Consider the following 12,399-nt stretch of genomic DNA (forward strand, 5'->3'; position numbering starts at 1 on the left):
ACTGGTATTAACACACAAAACTGTTCTTCCTCGTAGCACTGTTGAAAATCTCGTGAACGCAATATCCCGGCTACAGTCCCCAGTTGAAATATGGCATCCCGGCTAAGAGACAAGTTGAAAATATGATCACTATCTTGCCATATTTCGTGACAGTACCTTTTCCGTTAGACGTTTGCAAGGCGATATTAGTCTTGGCTTCAGTTGTCTAAGTATGATTCCACAATGCATCGTTGTCGGCTGCAGAAAAGACGTGGTTCAACGTGTTTCTCTCATTTTGGTGTTTCAAATACAGTTTCTTCAAATGTAGTTTCTTCTTTTTAGTTAATACAAAAATAATAGTAACATAATGACGGCGACCTTCTCATTGTTCTTCCGTCAAAACACACCACGACAATAGTCAAAGACGACTCCAACGTCAAAGATATTTTACACAATTCACAAGTTTTCACTTGTAATCAGCCTCTTTGCTATTCTTCGATACATCACAGTCTAATATAACAGTCGCGACACTTCGCCTCGATTTTGTTGCCAGCAGCGCCCCAAGAGGCTGGTAGGTTACACTGTGAATTCGGCGCGATCGTGAAAGAGAATAGTGGTTGTTTATTTTGATTTATACAATGGCTTTTACTGGCGGGAGCGTTTGTAGCGCAATACATTGCACCAACAACAGGAAGAAGACACCACAGCTGTCTTTTTTTAGGTTTCCTAAGGATCCTGAGAGGTATATACCATCATGTTACTAAACTGTATCGTCAGGATTCACTTGCAAACTATATGTGTATAAATGATGAATGTTTCGTTTTAGGAGCAGAAAATGGCTTGTTAATAGCAGGCGAGAAGACCTCATTAAGAAAGAACCAGTGTACCTGTATAATAATATTAGGTTTTGTTCGCTACATTTCGAACAAAACCTGTTCATGAACGCAGACAACAACAAACTCGTGTGGAATGCAGTACCCACACTGTTTGACATTCCAAATAAGCCACCTCAGCTGACGATGAAGAGGAAACTGCCACAAAGATTCGACAGTCAATCTAAAGCAGTAAAACAGTCCTATGACACAGAAGCAGCCGGTTCAACTCTGCATGTATCAGTGCCAGATTCGTGTGAATTGTCAACACAGACTTGCTTTGACGATGAAGTGGTTAGATTAAGTGCAGCTGTTCGTGTCTTACAAAAGCGTGTGAAGTGTCAGAATGTGCAAATCGCTAGACTTCGACCGAAACTATTACGGGACAAGGAAAGTGCCTACAGACAGCGACAGAAACTGTATCAGAAGGAGCAAGTGAACAAGGACAAACGAATGTTAAAGACCATAGGATCCCCATATTTAAAAAAAGTGCCCTTGACTTGTTGTTAAGCCAGATTAGCATGCCATTGAAAGAGAAACGTGCTGCAAGATGGAAAGACGAAAATAAGCTGTTTGCTCTAAATTTATTATATTACAGCACTCAGGCATACAGGTTTTTGTCAGAATGTTTTATGCTTCCATCAGTGCGTAGGGCTACATTACAAAGGTATGTGGAAGGCATACAAATAAAATGTGGGATAAGTGACAATATATTCCATCTTTTAAAGCAAAAGGTGCAACATTTTTCTTATAATGATAAACTTGTGAACATGTCATTGGATGAAATGTCTCTAATGGCAAATTTGACATATGAGGCACAGCTAAAATTGCGAACAGTGTGTTGGTGATAATGATTAGTGGCATTTTTTCTTGTTTCAAACAACCATTGCTGTACTGTTTTTGTAAAGGAACAGTGGGAGCTATGCATTCGACTGCTATATTTTATGAAGTAGTCAAGAGACTTAAGGAAATTGGCTTGGTTGTAAAGACCTGTGTGACTGATCAGGGTTCAAATTTTGTGGACTGGAGAAAGAGACGGAATTACACAAGTCAATCCAAGTTTGGTATATGAGGAGCAGAAGATCTATTTCTTCTATGATACCCCACATTTGTTTAAGAACATCAGAAACAACCTATTTAGGTATGACATAATTCATACATCAAATGATGGTTTGGTTGGTACTGCTTCTTGGAAGGACATTTCTCAGCTCTATTCAAATGACTTGCACAGGAAATACAAGTTAGCTCCGAAGCTGACTAAAAAAGCTGTCGAACTGCCAGCTTTTTCAAAAATGAAAGTGGGTATTGCAGTTTGTGTGTTAAGCCACACAGTGGCAGCTGGTATTGACACACTTGTATTTTGTGGTAGTATGCCATTATCTGCAACTGGCACTTCAGACTTTTGTCAGAAAGTTAATGACATTTTTGATTTCTTTAATACATACAGTGTGAAAGGGCCTGTGCATCTAAGGAACTGTATTAGGAGTGATTCAGAGCATCTGGATGTTCTACATGTGATGAAGCCATGGATTCACTCTTGGAAATTTGTAGGCTCTGATGGAAAAGATTACTTCCTGAGGATAAAATGTGTAAAGGGGCTTCTAAGCAATATATGTGCTTTGGAAATGCTTGCTGCCGAGGTACTGACTGGAACAAAATTGTACTTATTCTCACGTAAAATTAACCAAGACACATTGGAAAACTTTTTTTCAACTATGAGGCAGAGAGGTGGTTTTTGCAGCAACCCATCTCCAAGGCAGTTTTGTGCTGCATTTAACAACTGTACACTAAGCAAACTGATAAATTCTTCTAATGTGGGAAGCAGTAATTGTGAAGGAATTGACTGGGATCAGGCAATACTGGACATGAAATCTGCTCAAACATTAAAGGTCTCACAGTTGTTATGCAGTAGTGATACAAGTTCTGCAACAAAGCTACCAAATGTGGAAGTTCCAGCAGACCTTGGAGAACAATACAGTATGAGATATGTGTTTGGTTACATATTGAAGAAACTTTTTTCTTTACATAATTGTGTCAAGTGCAGGAATCTACTTGTAGACAACAGCCAGGACTTAGATGCAAATGACAAATTTTATTGCCATTTCAAAAGTTACGAAGACAATTTTGAAGCTTCGTTATTTGCAGTGAAAATATTTGTTTATTTTTGAGGGATTGTGAAAATCAGATGGCTTCAGTTTTTGATGAACATTCTCACAAGAAAAACTGTGGTGAATTATATGTAAACTTGTTGATGGCTGTCCCAAGTTTTCCCCCTGGATGTTGTGAAGAAACTAAGCTGCTGTTAATCAAGATATTTGTTAAAGTGAGACTCGTTTACCGGCTCAAATATTGGAATCAAGACTTAGTTTCTAACAACAAGAAAGCAAATAAGAAACTGAAGAAGTTGGCTCATTTGGGCTGCTGATTTCTTTGGTATGTATTTCGTTCACTTCTGTTCTTAGTCACTTAATTTTCCTTGCTTCTTTCGTGCGATGACATTATTTTGTCAGCACCTTGTGCACTGACTGATTGATTGAAAATTATTCAAATATTTGGTTTTTCTTGAAATGTAGTGTAATCAGCTCATTATAATGTTTTTAGCATATTTCTCCCACTATTTTGCAGTTGCTTGTCCCACTTAGAATAATATAAAGATGAAGGTCGTACTTGTGGCAACAGGCGAAAATGACAAACGCAGTAGGCCTACAGAACGATAAACAAGCTGTCGGTCATTTTTGCATGTAGAGGTACATGTCTGTGCTTCCTACATGTGAAACTGTGTGTTTATATTCTTTTGATATCAACGTGGTAAGCTGCAATTCTGTCCAATGTCACAAGTGTTTCTTCACGAATGTGTTGTAGCTTGCCACTCTATTCATGATTTTTGTCCTTACTTGCACTTTTTTTAGAATCATTTTTAGAAACATATATGCCTTCTGGTACCACACAAACCCTTGGAGCCAAGAAAATAACTCAAATAATTCGGAAATTAAGTAGGAAATGGATGCAAACAAACATTATGCTTACGACGCGTCTGACGTTCACCTTACCTGCCACTTGGAGCGCTAGTGTCGCTCCATCTGTCAAACGGCAACAATTTTTACAGCAGTGAGTGTCGCGACTGTTATATTAGACTGTGGATACATTTTCTAATAGTAATCAATATGCTTTTACTCTCAAAAACAGAAGTAAATTAACATATAATAAGACAAATTATAATAAATTCTGACAAAAATGTAAGAAAACATTTACAATTCGGTATCGACAAATACGGTAAAAAAATAACATCTCCCAGATCCATTACAAGGTCTTGGTAGCATAACTATGACTGTGTAGCTAATATCTAACCCCAGAAAGCACCAAGCTGGTATTCTGAGGGGGTGTGGAATCTGAGAAACAACCAGTATTCAAGAATATTGCTATCAAAAAGATGTTTTTGGGAGTTAATTTGACAAACTTAACCACGATAGCCTCATGATACTTATTCAAGAAAGTGGACTAAGCAATAAATGCTTGTGTGTGAAAAAATAAACGTGTTTGGAGTTCAGTGAACAACATGAGCCATAGGTAGCCTATATGAAGTGTGATGTCATATGGCATCTAGGATATTTTGTTTGTTTCAGTAAAATATTTTGAGTGTGTGTTTTGATCATAATATGAAGTTTATTTTTTGTGGCTGGTAGCTTAGACTGTATTGTTTGCTAGGTGTACTTTAAGTCTAGGCCTACTGGAGATGGTGTTCGACTGGGGGAATGCTTGTGGCATACAAGATGTATATATGTGTTCATTTACATTGACAGGCTGATCTGTAGACTAGTGTAAACATATATCTAGGATAGGTTGGGTTGGTAGGTCATTTCATAGATACATTTAAGTACCTATGTGAGGCTCCATTTTCGAATTGTGGTCTGGTATTTTCAATTTTTTAATATATTTGAAGGACTAATAGAAAGAACATCCTGGGCCCAAAACTACCTTTTCTCACAGAGATCCTGGTAGTCTCTAGCATTTTATTTCACTAACATTTTCGTGTTATTAGTTAGGTGAGCAGTTGATCAGTTCTGTGTCTTATATCTCCACCACGTTAAGGGTGTTGTCGTTCATAAGCTTGGTATCACATTTTTAACTAATCCTGTTTTTGGCATTTCAAAGATTGATTTGGACACAACAGTTCATAACCAGTTCTTTGTCTTGCCTTTCTCCAACCAGTCAGTTATAGAGAGGTCTGTGGTTTAACATGAACCCTAAAAACAGTGCAGTTTTTATATTAACATATTGTTGCCAGAGGTTAAAGAGTTATAAATGACAGAAGAAAGGGGTTGTGACATTTTGAAAACTTAAAGTAAGTGCAATTTTAGGGTATGCCTTCTTGGTCACTGTCCACGTTCTCAGACTAACATGTAAAAATCTTTTTATGTACTGTGATATCATGTCTTAGAGTTCAAGTTTGTTGTCTAGATAACAATAGGGGGAACAATCTTACACGTGAGATGACATCAGTGCAAGAATCCAAATATTAAACAATGAAGTTATTAAGGAATTGTTTTATAAAGAAACAGTATGGCTGGTCACTACTGATAGTCAAGGAAGCAAGATCCCAGGAGGCCCTACTGCTGATTAACACTTTTAAAAGTGAAACACTAATCTTATTTTTCAGAACTATTCATTCTTGTCCTCACATCCTGTCTGTCTGCGTGAGGTAGGAACTAAGTTAAGGGGCCATTAGAAGTGTTCTATTCCACCTGTCTCCTTTGACCCATGACATAATGGTGTTGTGTGTGTGTTTTTGAATTGGTTTGTGTTTGTTGAGTTTAACATGTGATATTGGGTTCATTATCACTATGGTAACATGGTGGGTTTATTTGAGTCTGGGTAGCCAGTGCTGCAATGTGGATTTGGAAATCTTCATTTTTCAGTGATGGTTTTTTATGTGTGTGGCATTTTGTTAGGTTTGATTAGTTTTGTGTGTGTGTGTGTGTGTGTGTGTGTGTGTGTGTGTGTGTGTGTGTACTGGTAGCGGCGGCCAACCTAGGTGATTTTGTTGCATGCTTTTGTTGGTAATAAACTTTTATTTTGGTTTTAATCTGTAGTAATTCTGATGTTCTGTCTGTTTTACATTTATCGTACTTTGGTTGGTTTTAATTGATCTGGTGTATATACAGGTTTTTGTGTTTTCGAGTTGTTGAAGGTTTGGGTTTTTGTGGTGTTATTTGAGTTATGTTGGTGTGTGAAGTTTACATTGTTTTCATTATTATTATTATTGCTGGTAGGTATTGAGAGCTGCATTTGAGCTACATAGGTCAAGGGAAATGTCTGATTCCACTCTTCGGGTTGTAGCTATTGGTTCCTTGGTATCTGGGCTTCCTTTCAGCTGTATTGGTTCCTTGCTATCTGGGCTTCCTTTCAGCTGTATAGGTCGAGGGAAACATCTGATTCTGCTTTTCGTGGCACTTATGCAGTCTAGGGAGTACATGCGCTGATCACGAGAAAAGTACCTATTTTTGAAGGAAACACGTATTTCTGAAGATATAAGCATATATATGCGCTGAATACCAAAAATTTTTTTATTTCAAAACTTGAGTGTTACAGTCATATCTGACGCGCTCTTCACCAAAAAAGTACTTATTTTTCATTTGGATGCAAAGAAAAAATCAGTTAACTGTCTCAAAAATTTTTTTTGTATCAAAAATGACATATTGCATATGTATGCACGGATTTTAATTTTTATTTCCCCCCCCCCCCCTCTCTCTCTCTCTCTCTCTCTCTCTCTCTCTCTCTCTCTCTCTCTCTCTCTCTCTTTCTCTTCAAGAAAGGTGGAATTAATAACAAAATTGTGGAATGGATTTTCCCCAAAACGTTGACGCCAGAGAAATTCCGCCATGTAGTTATTCAGCATAGCACAGTGAGTTCTGAAAGGCCTTATAGGATTTTTTTCTTTAGCTTTTTGCCAGACTGACTCCATGTGATTTGTGGTTGCGTTTGTAAAGGGATCGAGAAAATAAAGCGAATGATTAACAGCCAGATTATTGTAGCCCAAGTTACCTATGGTGTTGTAAGTTGCCACAAATCAGAAACTGCTGTGGTTCCAGTAGCAAAACATACTGTTGCAAAATTGGCAGCAAATGGGTAGCATCACGTTGTGGCACAGCAACCATAAAGCTTTGCTTCGTCTCAACGTCATAACCACCAAAGACCCATTGCTCTTGCACCTATGACTTCGATGGTGCTGACGAAGCAGCTCTCGTCTATTTCAACAGTATGGCCAGGGCCGCCCAAAAGTATTGGCTCAATTAAGAAATATTCATGGCAGATATCTCTACAAAATTGGCACCAATCGACCACAGTGTGCTCGCTGCCAATTTTGAGCTCCCTCATTAAAAACTTTTGCCTATTGCGTTCGAAAACCCACATGTAAGACAGTTGCAAAATTTTAGAAATGTCTAAATGACTGTCAGCAAAAAATGACATTTTCTTGATTGAACATTTCTTTCTACAGTCCCTGCCAATGGAGCAGCTCCAAATTTCGCCATCTTTCCCTGTAGTTTTCTCCAGCTTCATCTCGTTGTATCCAACACAATACCCATTTTCACACACCATATCGTTCTTCGTAAGACCTTGTTGCCTAGCCCATTGTATTGAGCTTTGGGTGTTCTCCATAACATGGTATAAATCTTCCATTACAAAGTCGCTCAAATCTGGAAAATTTCTCGCCATTTTGGCACACGCAGTAATATACGATACTTCAAAATGGACAGCCACAACAGAAAAATATAGGTTGTTGGTCGCACTGATCAAGATGCATAACTGTGAGCAACAGGGACATATACCATATGCAACAATATGCAAAGCCAACAATAGCTATCATGGTAAGGATGTATGAAACTGTAAGCATTACCAATGGCTAAAGAACTCTGTGAAGAAATATATTAAAATGTCTGCAGCATATTGGCATAGCAACATGAATAACCTGGTGAAAGCAGGCAGTTAATTAATCTTTTTTCCCCCCCACCTCCATATGAAAATACGTACTTTTTTGGTATTCCATGCATATATATGCTTATTTCTTCAGAAATATGTGTTTGCTTCAAAAATAGGTATTTTTCTCATGATCAGCGCATGTACCCCCTAAACTGCGTAAGTGCCATTTTCGTTATTGCAGATGATGGTTTTTTGGTATTGTGGGCTTGGTTTGAGCTATATAGGTCGAGTGAACGGTATGATTCCTGCTGGCTTTGTGGCTGTAGCATTATGTCGTAGGTTGAGACTTTTTTAGGGGTGATGTGATGTGATGTTTTGTATTGTTAAAATTAGGTTGTCCTTGCCCTAGACCCCCTATTTCCCGCGGTTGTTCTGTAGTTTCATTTTATCATTGAAGTAAGATTACTTTCACTGTTTCTATTTTCCTGCAGGTTTGTTGGCATGTGTACATAGTGACAATATTGTCGACATTTTGTATACTCTGGATTTAGGCGTTTCTGTCATATAGATGACGTCATGGGTCAAAGCAGATGGGTTAAATCGGATGCTTCCCTAATGCCGAGTTCCGAAGGTTTAATTGGATCTACTGACACTGCCTTTGACTGGTAGCATGCTACTGATGATGTGGTGTGTGTGATATCCATGCACAAAACTTCCACACAAACACATGGGTTGTTTCACAATGCCGTAATTAGTTTCAACCAGTCAGTGGTAGTCTTCAGACGAAAGGCATATGCTGAAGCTGATGGTAGACAGAGATCTGTTTCTGTTGTGTTCAATGTTGTTGAGAACAGAATGGAAACCAGTATGTGCCTTTACCCTAAAGGCGTTAGCTGGCTTGTCAAAATTGGATACAGCATTGTGAAATGCTTGTGAGATTATGTCAAAAAATATATAAAAGAATTTTAGATCCCTTACCTCTAAAACAGTATGTCATTTTTTTTTCCATATTTATATTGCTTCTGCATTATTTTTAAATGCAAGTTGGGGAGCCTATGATTGTTTCGTTATGAGAATAGATAAAATTGTCGTTGCAGTGTGTGGCTGATTTCGATGAGTGATTTATGTCCAGCATTTTGATGATGTGATAGGTGAAAGCAGACAGTTGGTATTGATAAAAATCAAAATTTCTGTTATGTAAGCTAGGACTAGTGGGCCAGGGAAAAAAGTAACCAGTCGCTCGGTCATTTCAGAAAAAAATTGATATTTGCTGGATGAATTCCCGAATGTTTAATGGGTTTAAAGACATTTTTAAAAAAATTTTATTCTCAACATTTAGAAACAGTGGCTATTTTTTGCTTTTACAGGCATCTGTTTTTTAAAAATTATTCAGTACTGAGTTGCCCCAGAAATTTCAAATAAGAATCATTAACTGGACTATAAATTAAAAACCATGATAACCATGATGAATGTATTCCTTAATATAGGCCCTACTTTTAATGGCTCAAACTTGTTGATTGCAAGCTAAAAAAGCTCATTCTTTAAACTATTTAATTGGATAGATAAAAATTCTACTCATCAAGCAGCGGCAGAACACATACATAAAAGACAGCTGTAATTGGCAAGCTTTTGGAGCCAGTGGCTCCTTCTTCAGGCAGAAGGGTGGAAGGGGAAGTAATCGAGTGAAGGAGGAAGACTGGAGAGGTCTAGGAAAAGGGGTAGATATTGGTTAAGTCACCCAGAACCGCTGGTCAGAGGAGACTTACCATACGGGATGAGAAGGAAAGACATTACTTACGGTAAGTCTCCTCTGACCCGCTGTTCTGGGTGACTTTCCCGATATCTACCAATTTTCCTAGACCTCTCCAGTTCTCTTCCTTCACCCCTCTTCCGTCTTTTATGTGCGAGTTCTGCTGCCACTTGGTGAGTAGATTTTTTATCTACCCTAATTGTATTTTTCCAAAGTAAGAGTATTTTCTCAGCCTTAATATTTATTGTGCTATTACACTATACAGTATAACTACTTCTTATAGTGAGAAGCTTACACAAAATGTACACTATTTTAAAAAATTGATTTTTTGAATTTTTTCATTCTTTGACCTACAATATCTTTGTAAGGAGAGCAGATAAAAGTCTGAAAATTACACACTTAATGGATCTTCATGATATCAAACTTAAATTGGAAGTAACAAACAGAAAATATTGTGGGGAAGGGTAGTCAAAGACTGCAATTTATTGGCAGTACTAAGGAGATTGCCTACACTACGCTTGTCCGTCCTCTTTTAGAATTCTGCTGCGCGGTGTGGGATCCTTGCCACAGAGGACTGACAGAGTACATTGAAAAAGTTCAAAGAAGGGCAGCACATTTTGTATTATTGCGAAATATGAGAGAGAGTGTCACAGAAATGATAATGGATTTGGGCTGGACATCATTAAAAGAAAGGCATTTTTTGTTGCAACAGAATCTTCTCATAAAATTCCAATCACCAACTTTCTCCTCTGAATGTGAAAATATTTTGTTGACACTGACCTACATAGGGAGAAACGATCACCACGATAGAATAAGGGAAATCAGAGCTCGAACGGAAAGATATAGGTGTGTTCCTTCTTTCTGCGCTCTATACGAGATTGGAATAATAGAGAACTGCGAAGGTGGTTCGATGAACCCTCTGCTAGGCACTTAAATGTGATTTGCAGAGTATCCATGTAGATGTAGACAAGCCTGTACAAATTTGTGTGTTGTCATCCCCCTTCCACCAACATCTGTTCACTCACACTTAGTTAATAATGAGCCCTTGAAGTGTGCAGTTGAACAATGGAGTCTCAAAATAACGAGAATAGTTTTTCTAAGTGTTGGTTACTAACCTTGAAAACTCAATAGTGTGTCATTTAATTGCCAAAGTCAGGATAAATTTCTGAAGGACAAAAGCAAACCTTGTCAGTTGATGAATGTATAGTTATTGCTGACTTTTCTGAAAACTATTCCTTTGTTGTTCAAGGGAAATACAAGGGCACCACTGGGTAAACAAACAGGCCACAGTTTGTCCATTTATGTTCTGTTATAAAGATCCAGATAAACTAGAGTCATAGTTTTTGTGTTGCAAATGATTACTTTGAGCACAAAGCTACAGCAGTGCATGCTTTTCACCTGCAGTTAACAAACTACGTAAAACAGCACGACAGTTCCATAAACAAACTGATGAACTTTTCTGATGGTGCTGCAAGCCAATATAAAAGCAAACAAATATTAATATCTCCTTTCTCAAAGAAAAAAGACCGTTGGCTCGGTGCAGAATAGCACTTTTTTGCATCATGCCCTTGGAAGAGTGAGTGTGATGGCATAAAGGGTACAACAAAGTGAGCTGTCACAAAAGCTAGTCTGCAACGGACCTATGAGAACCAAATCTGGACACGTCAAGAAATGTTCAAATTCTGTATAAAGAATGGGTAAAAGGGATTACGTATGTTTCATTAAATGTGAGGAAATACTAGAACTCTATGCCAATGTCTTGGAGGAAAGATTCAAAACTTGTCAGAAGATTAAAGGCACCTGATCTTTTCATTGTTTTATACCTTAGTCATACAACTTGCTCAACTGTAAGTTCACATCAACATCCTCTGATAGTGAACGTCATCACTGTGGAAAACTTGTACCACTGACACTTCAAAGGAAGGACATAGTGGCTTGTGTCTATGGCGAACAGTGGTGGATTGCCAAAGTTGGTAACATTGCTCGTCAAAACCAAGATGTGGATGTTACATTTTACCAGCACCAAGAACCCCGTTTAAAAAATTTGAAAAGGATCAATTCGAGAGGCCCGTTAAAAATCATTAAAGGAGTTGTCTTCTCCCCTGGAATTTATGACTGTGACTAGGCGATCATTTAACCCTGTGCCCAACATGAGTGAAGAAATATCTCTGTTGTTCAATAAACAACATAGTAAAAACAAATAAGTTGAAAACGGGATAATGTAATGAATTGTATCATTTTTTAAAGAGTTATCCTAGATATTTTTAAGTTATGTAATTTATACACTGTTTCCATCAGCCCAGATATTGCAAACAGTAAGAAACATATTTTTGACTCATATTTGAAATTTTTTTTGTCCATGGAATCTCAAGGTTGAAATTTATACAGAAGTTTGATATCATAAAGGTCTATTAAATGTGTAATTTTCAGATTTATATCTGGTCCATTAACAAAGATTTGCAGACCAAAGAATGAAAAAATTCAAAACATTTGTTTTTAAAGTGTTTTTAAGTATAAGCTTGTCATAATTGTTTCTCTAAAAAAAAAAAAAAAGGTATCTGTACTGAGTAGTGTAATACCACAAAATGTATTAAGGCTAAGAAACTACTCTTTGGAAAGATAGTATTAAAAATGGGTTTTTTAAATTTACAACCAACAACTTTGAGACATTAAAAGTGTATTCCCTAATACATTCAGCAGGGTGATCATGGTTTTAATTTATAGTCCAGTGTCTGCTGAAATAAATACCTCTTATATGAAAGGTCTGGGGCAATCCATTACCGAATAATTTAAAAAACCACAGACACTTATAAAAGTGTAAGAATGCTTGCAGCCTGAAACAAAAATGGCTGCTCTTTCTAAACGATAACCAATAAATGT

The 12,399-nt window shown here is 37.5% G+C and overlaps 2 protein-coding genes across 9 annotated transcripts in view; both read left to right on the top strand.

Annotated features, from left to right (window-relative positions):
* Positions 1 to 500: 500 nt before the first annotated feature.
* Positions 501 to 2,978, top strand: LOC126471513 (THAP domain-containing protein 2-like). Its single transcript, XM_050099733.1, has 2 exons — positions 501 to 721; positions 806 to 2,978. The coding sequence occupies exons 1-2, from the start codon at positions 618 to 620 to the stop codon at positions 1,359 to 1,361; spliced, it is 660 nt and encodes a 219-aa protein (XP_049955690.1). The 5' UTR covers positions 501 to 617; the 3' UTR covers positions 1,362 to 2,978.
* Positions 2,979 to 2,999: 21 nt separating this feature from the next.
* LOC126471515 (uncharacterized) overlaps positions 3,000 to 12,399 on the top strand; it is a 49,154-nt gene continuing 39,754 nt past the window's right edge. For 7 of the 8 annotated variants that reach the window (XR_007586324.1, XR_007586325.1, XR_007586322.1 and 4 more), the window contains exon 1: positions 3,000 to 3,284. Coding sequence is in view for 1 of the 8 variants with exons in the window: in XM_050099736.1 (XP_049955693.1) it covers positions 3,781 to 3,959 (179 nt within the window). In the remaining 7 variants the exon portion in view is untranslated. Of the gene's footprint in view, positions 3,285 to 3,385; positions 3,960 to 12,399 lie in introns of those variants that run through there. The other variant, XM_050099736.1, reaches the window with a different exon arrangement.

The sequence above is a fragment of the Schistocerca serialis genome, chromosome 3 (genome assembly GCF_023864345.2).
Source record: "Schistocerca serialis cubense isolate TAMUIC-IGC-003099 chromosome 3, iqSchSeri2.2, whole genome shotgun sequence".
In the NCBI taxonomy this organism is placed as follows: Eukaryota; Metazoa; Arthropoda; class Insecta; order Orthoptera; family Acrididae; genus Schistocerca; species Schistocerca serialis.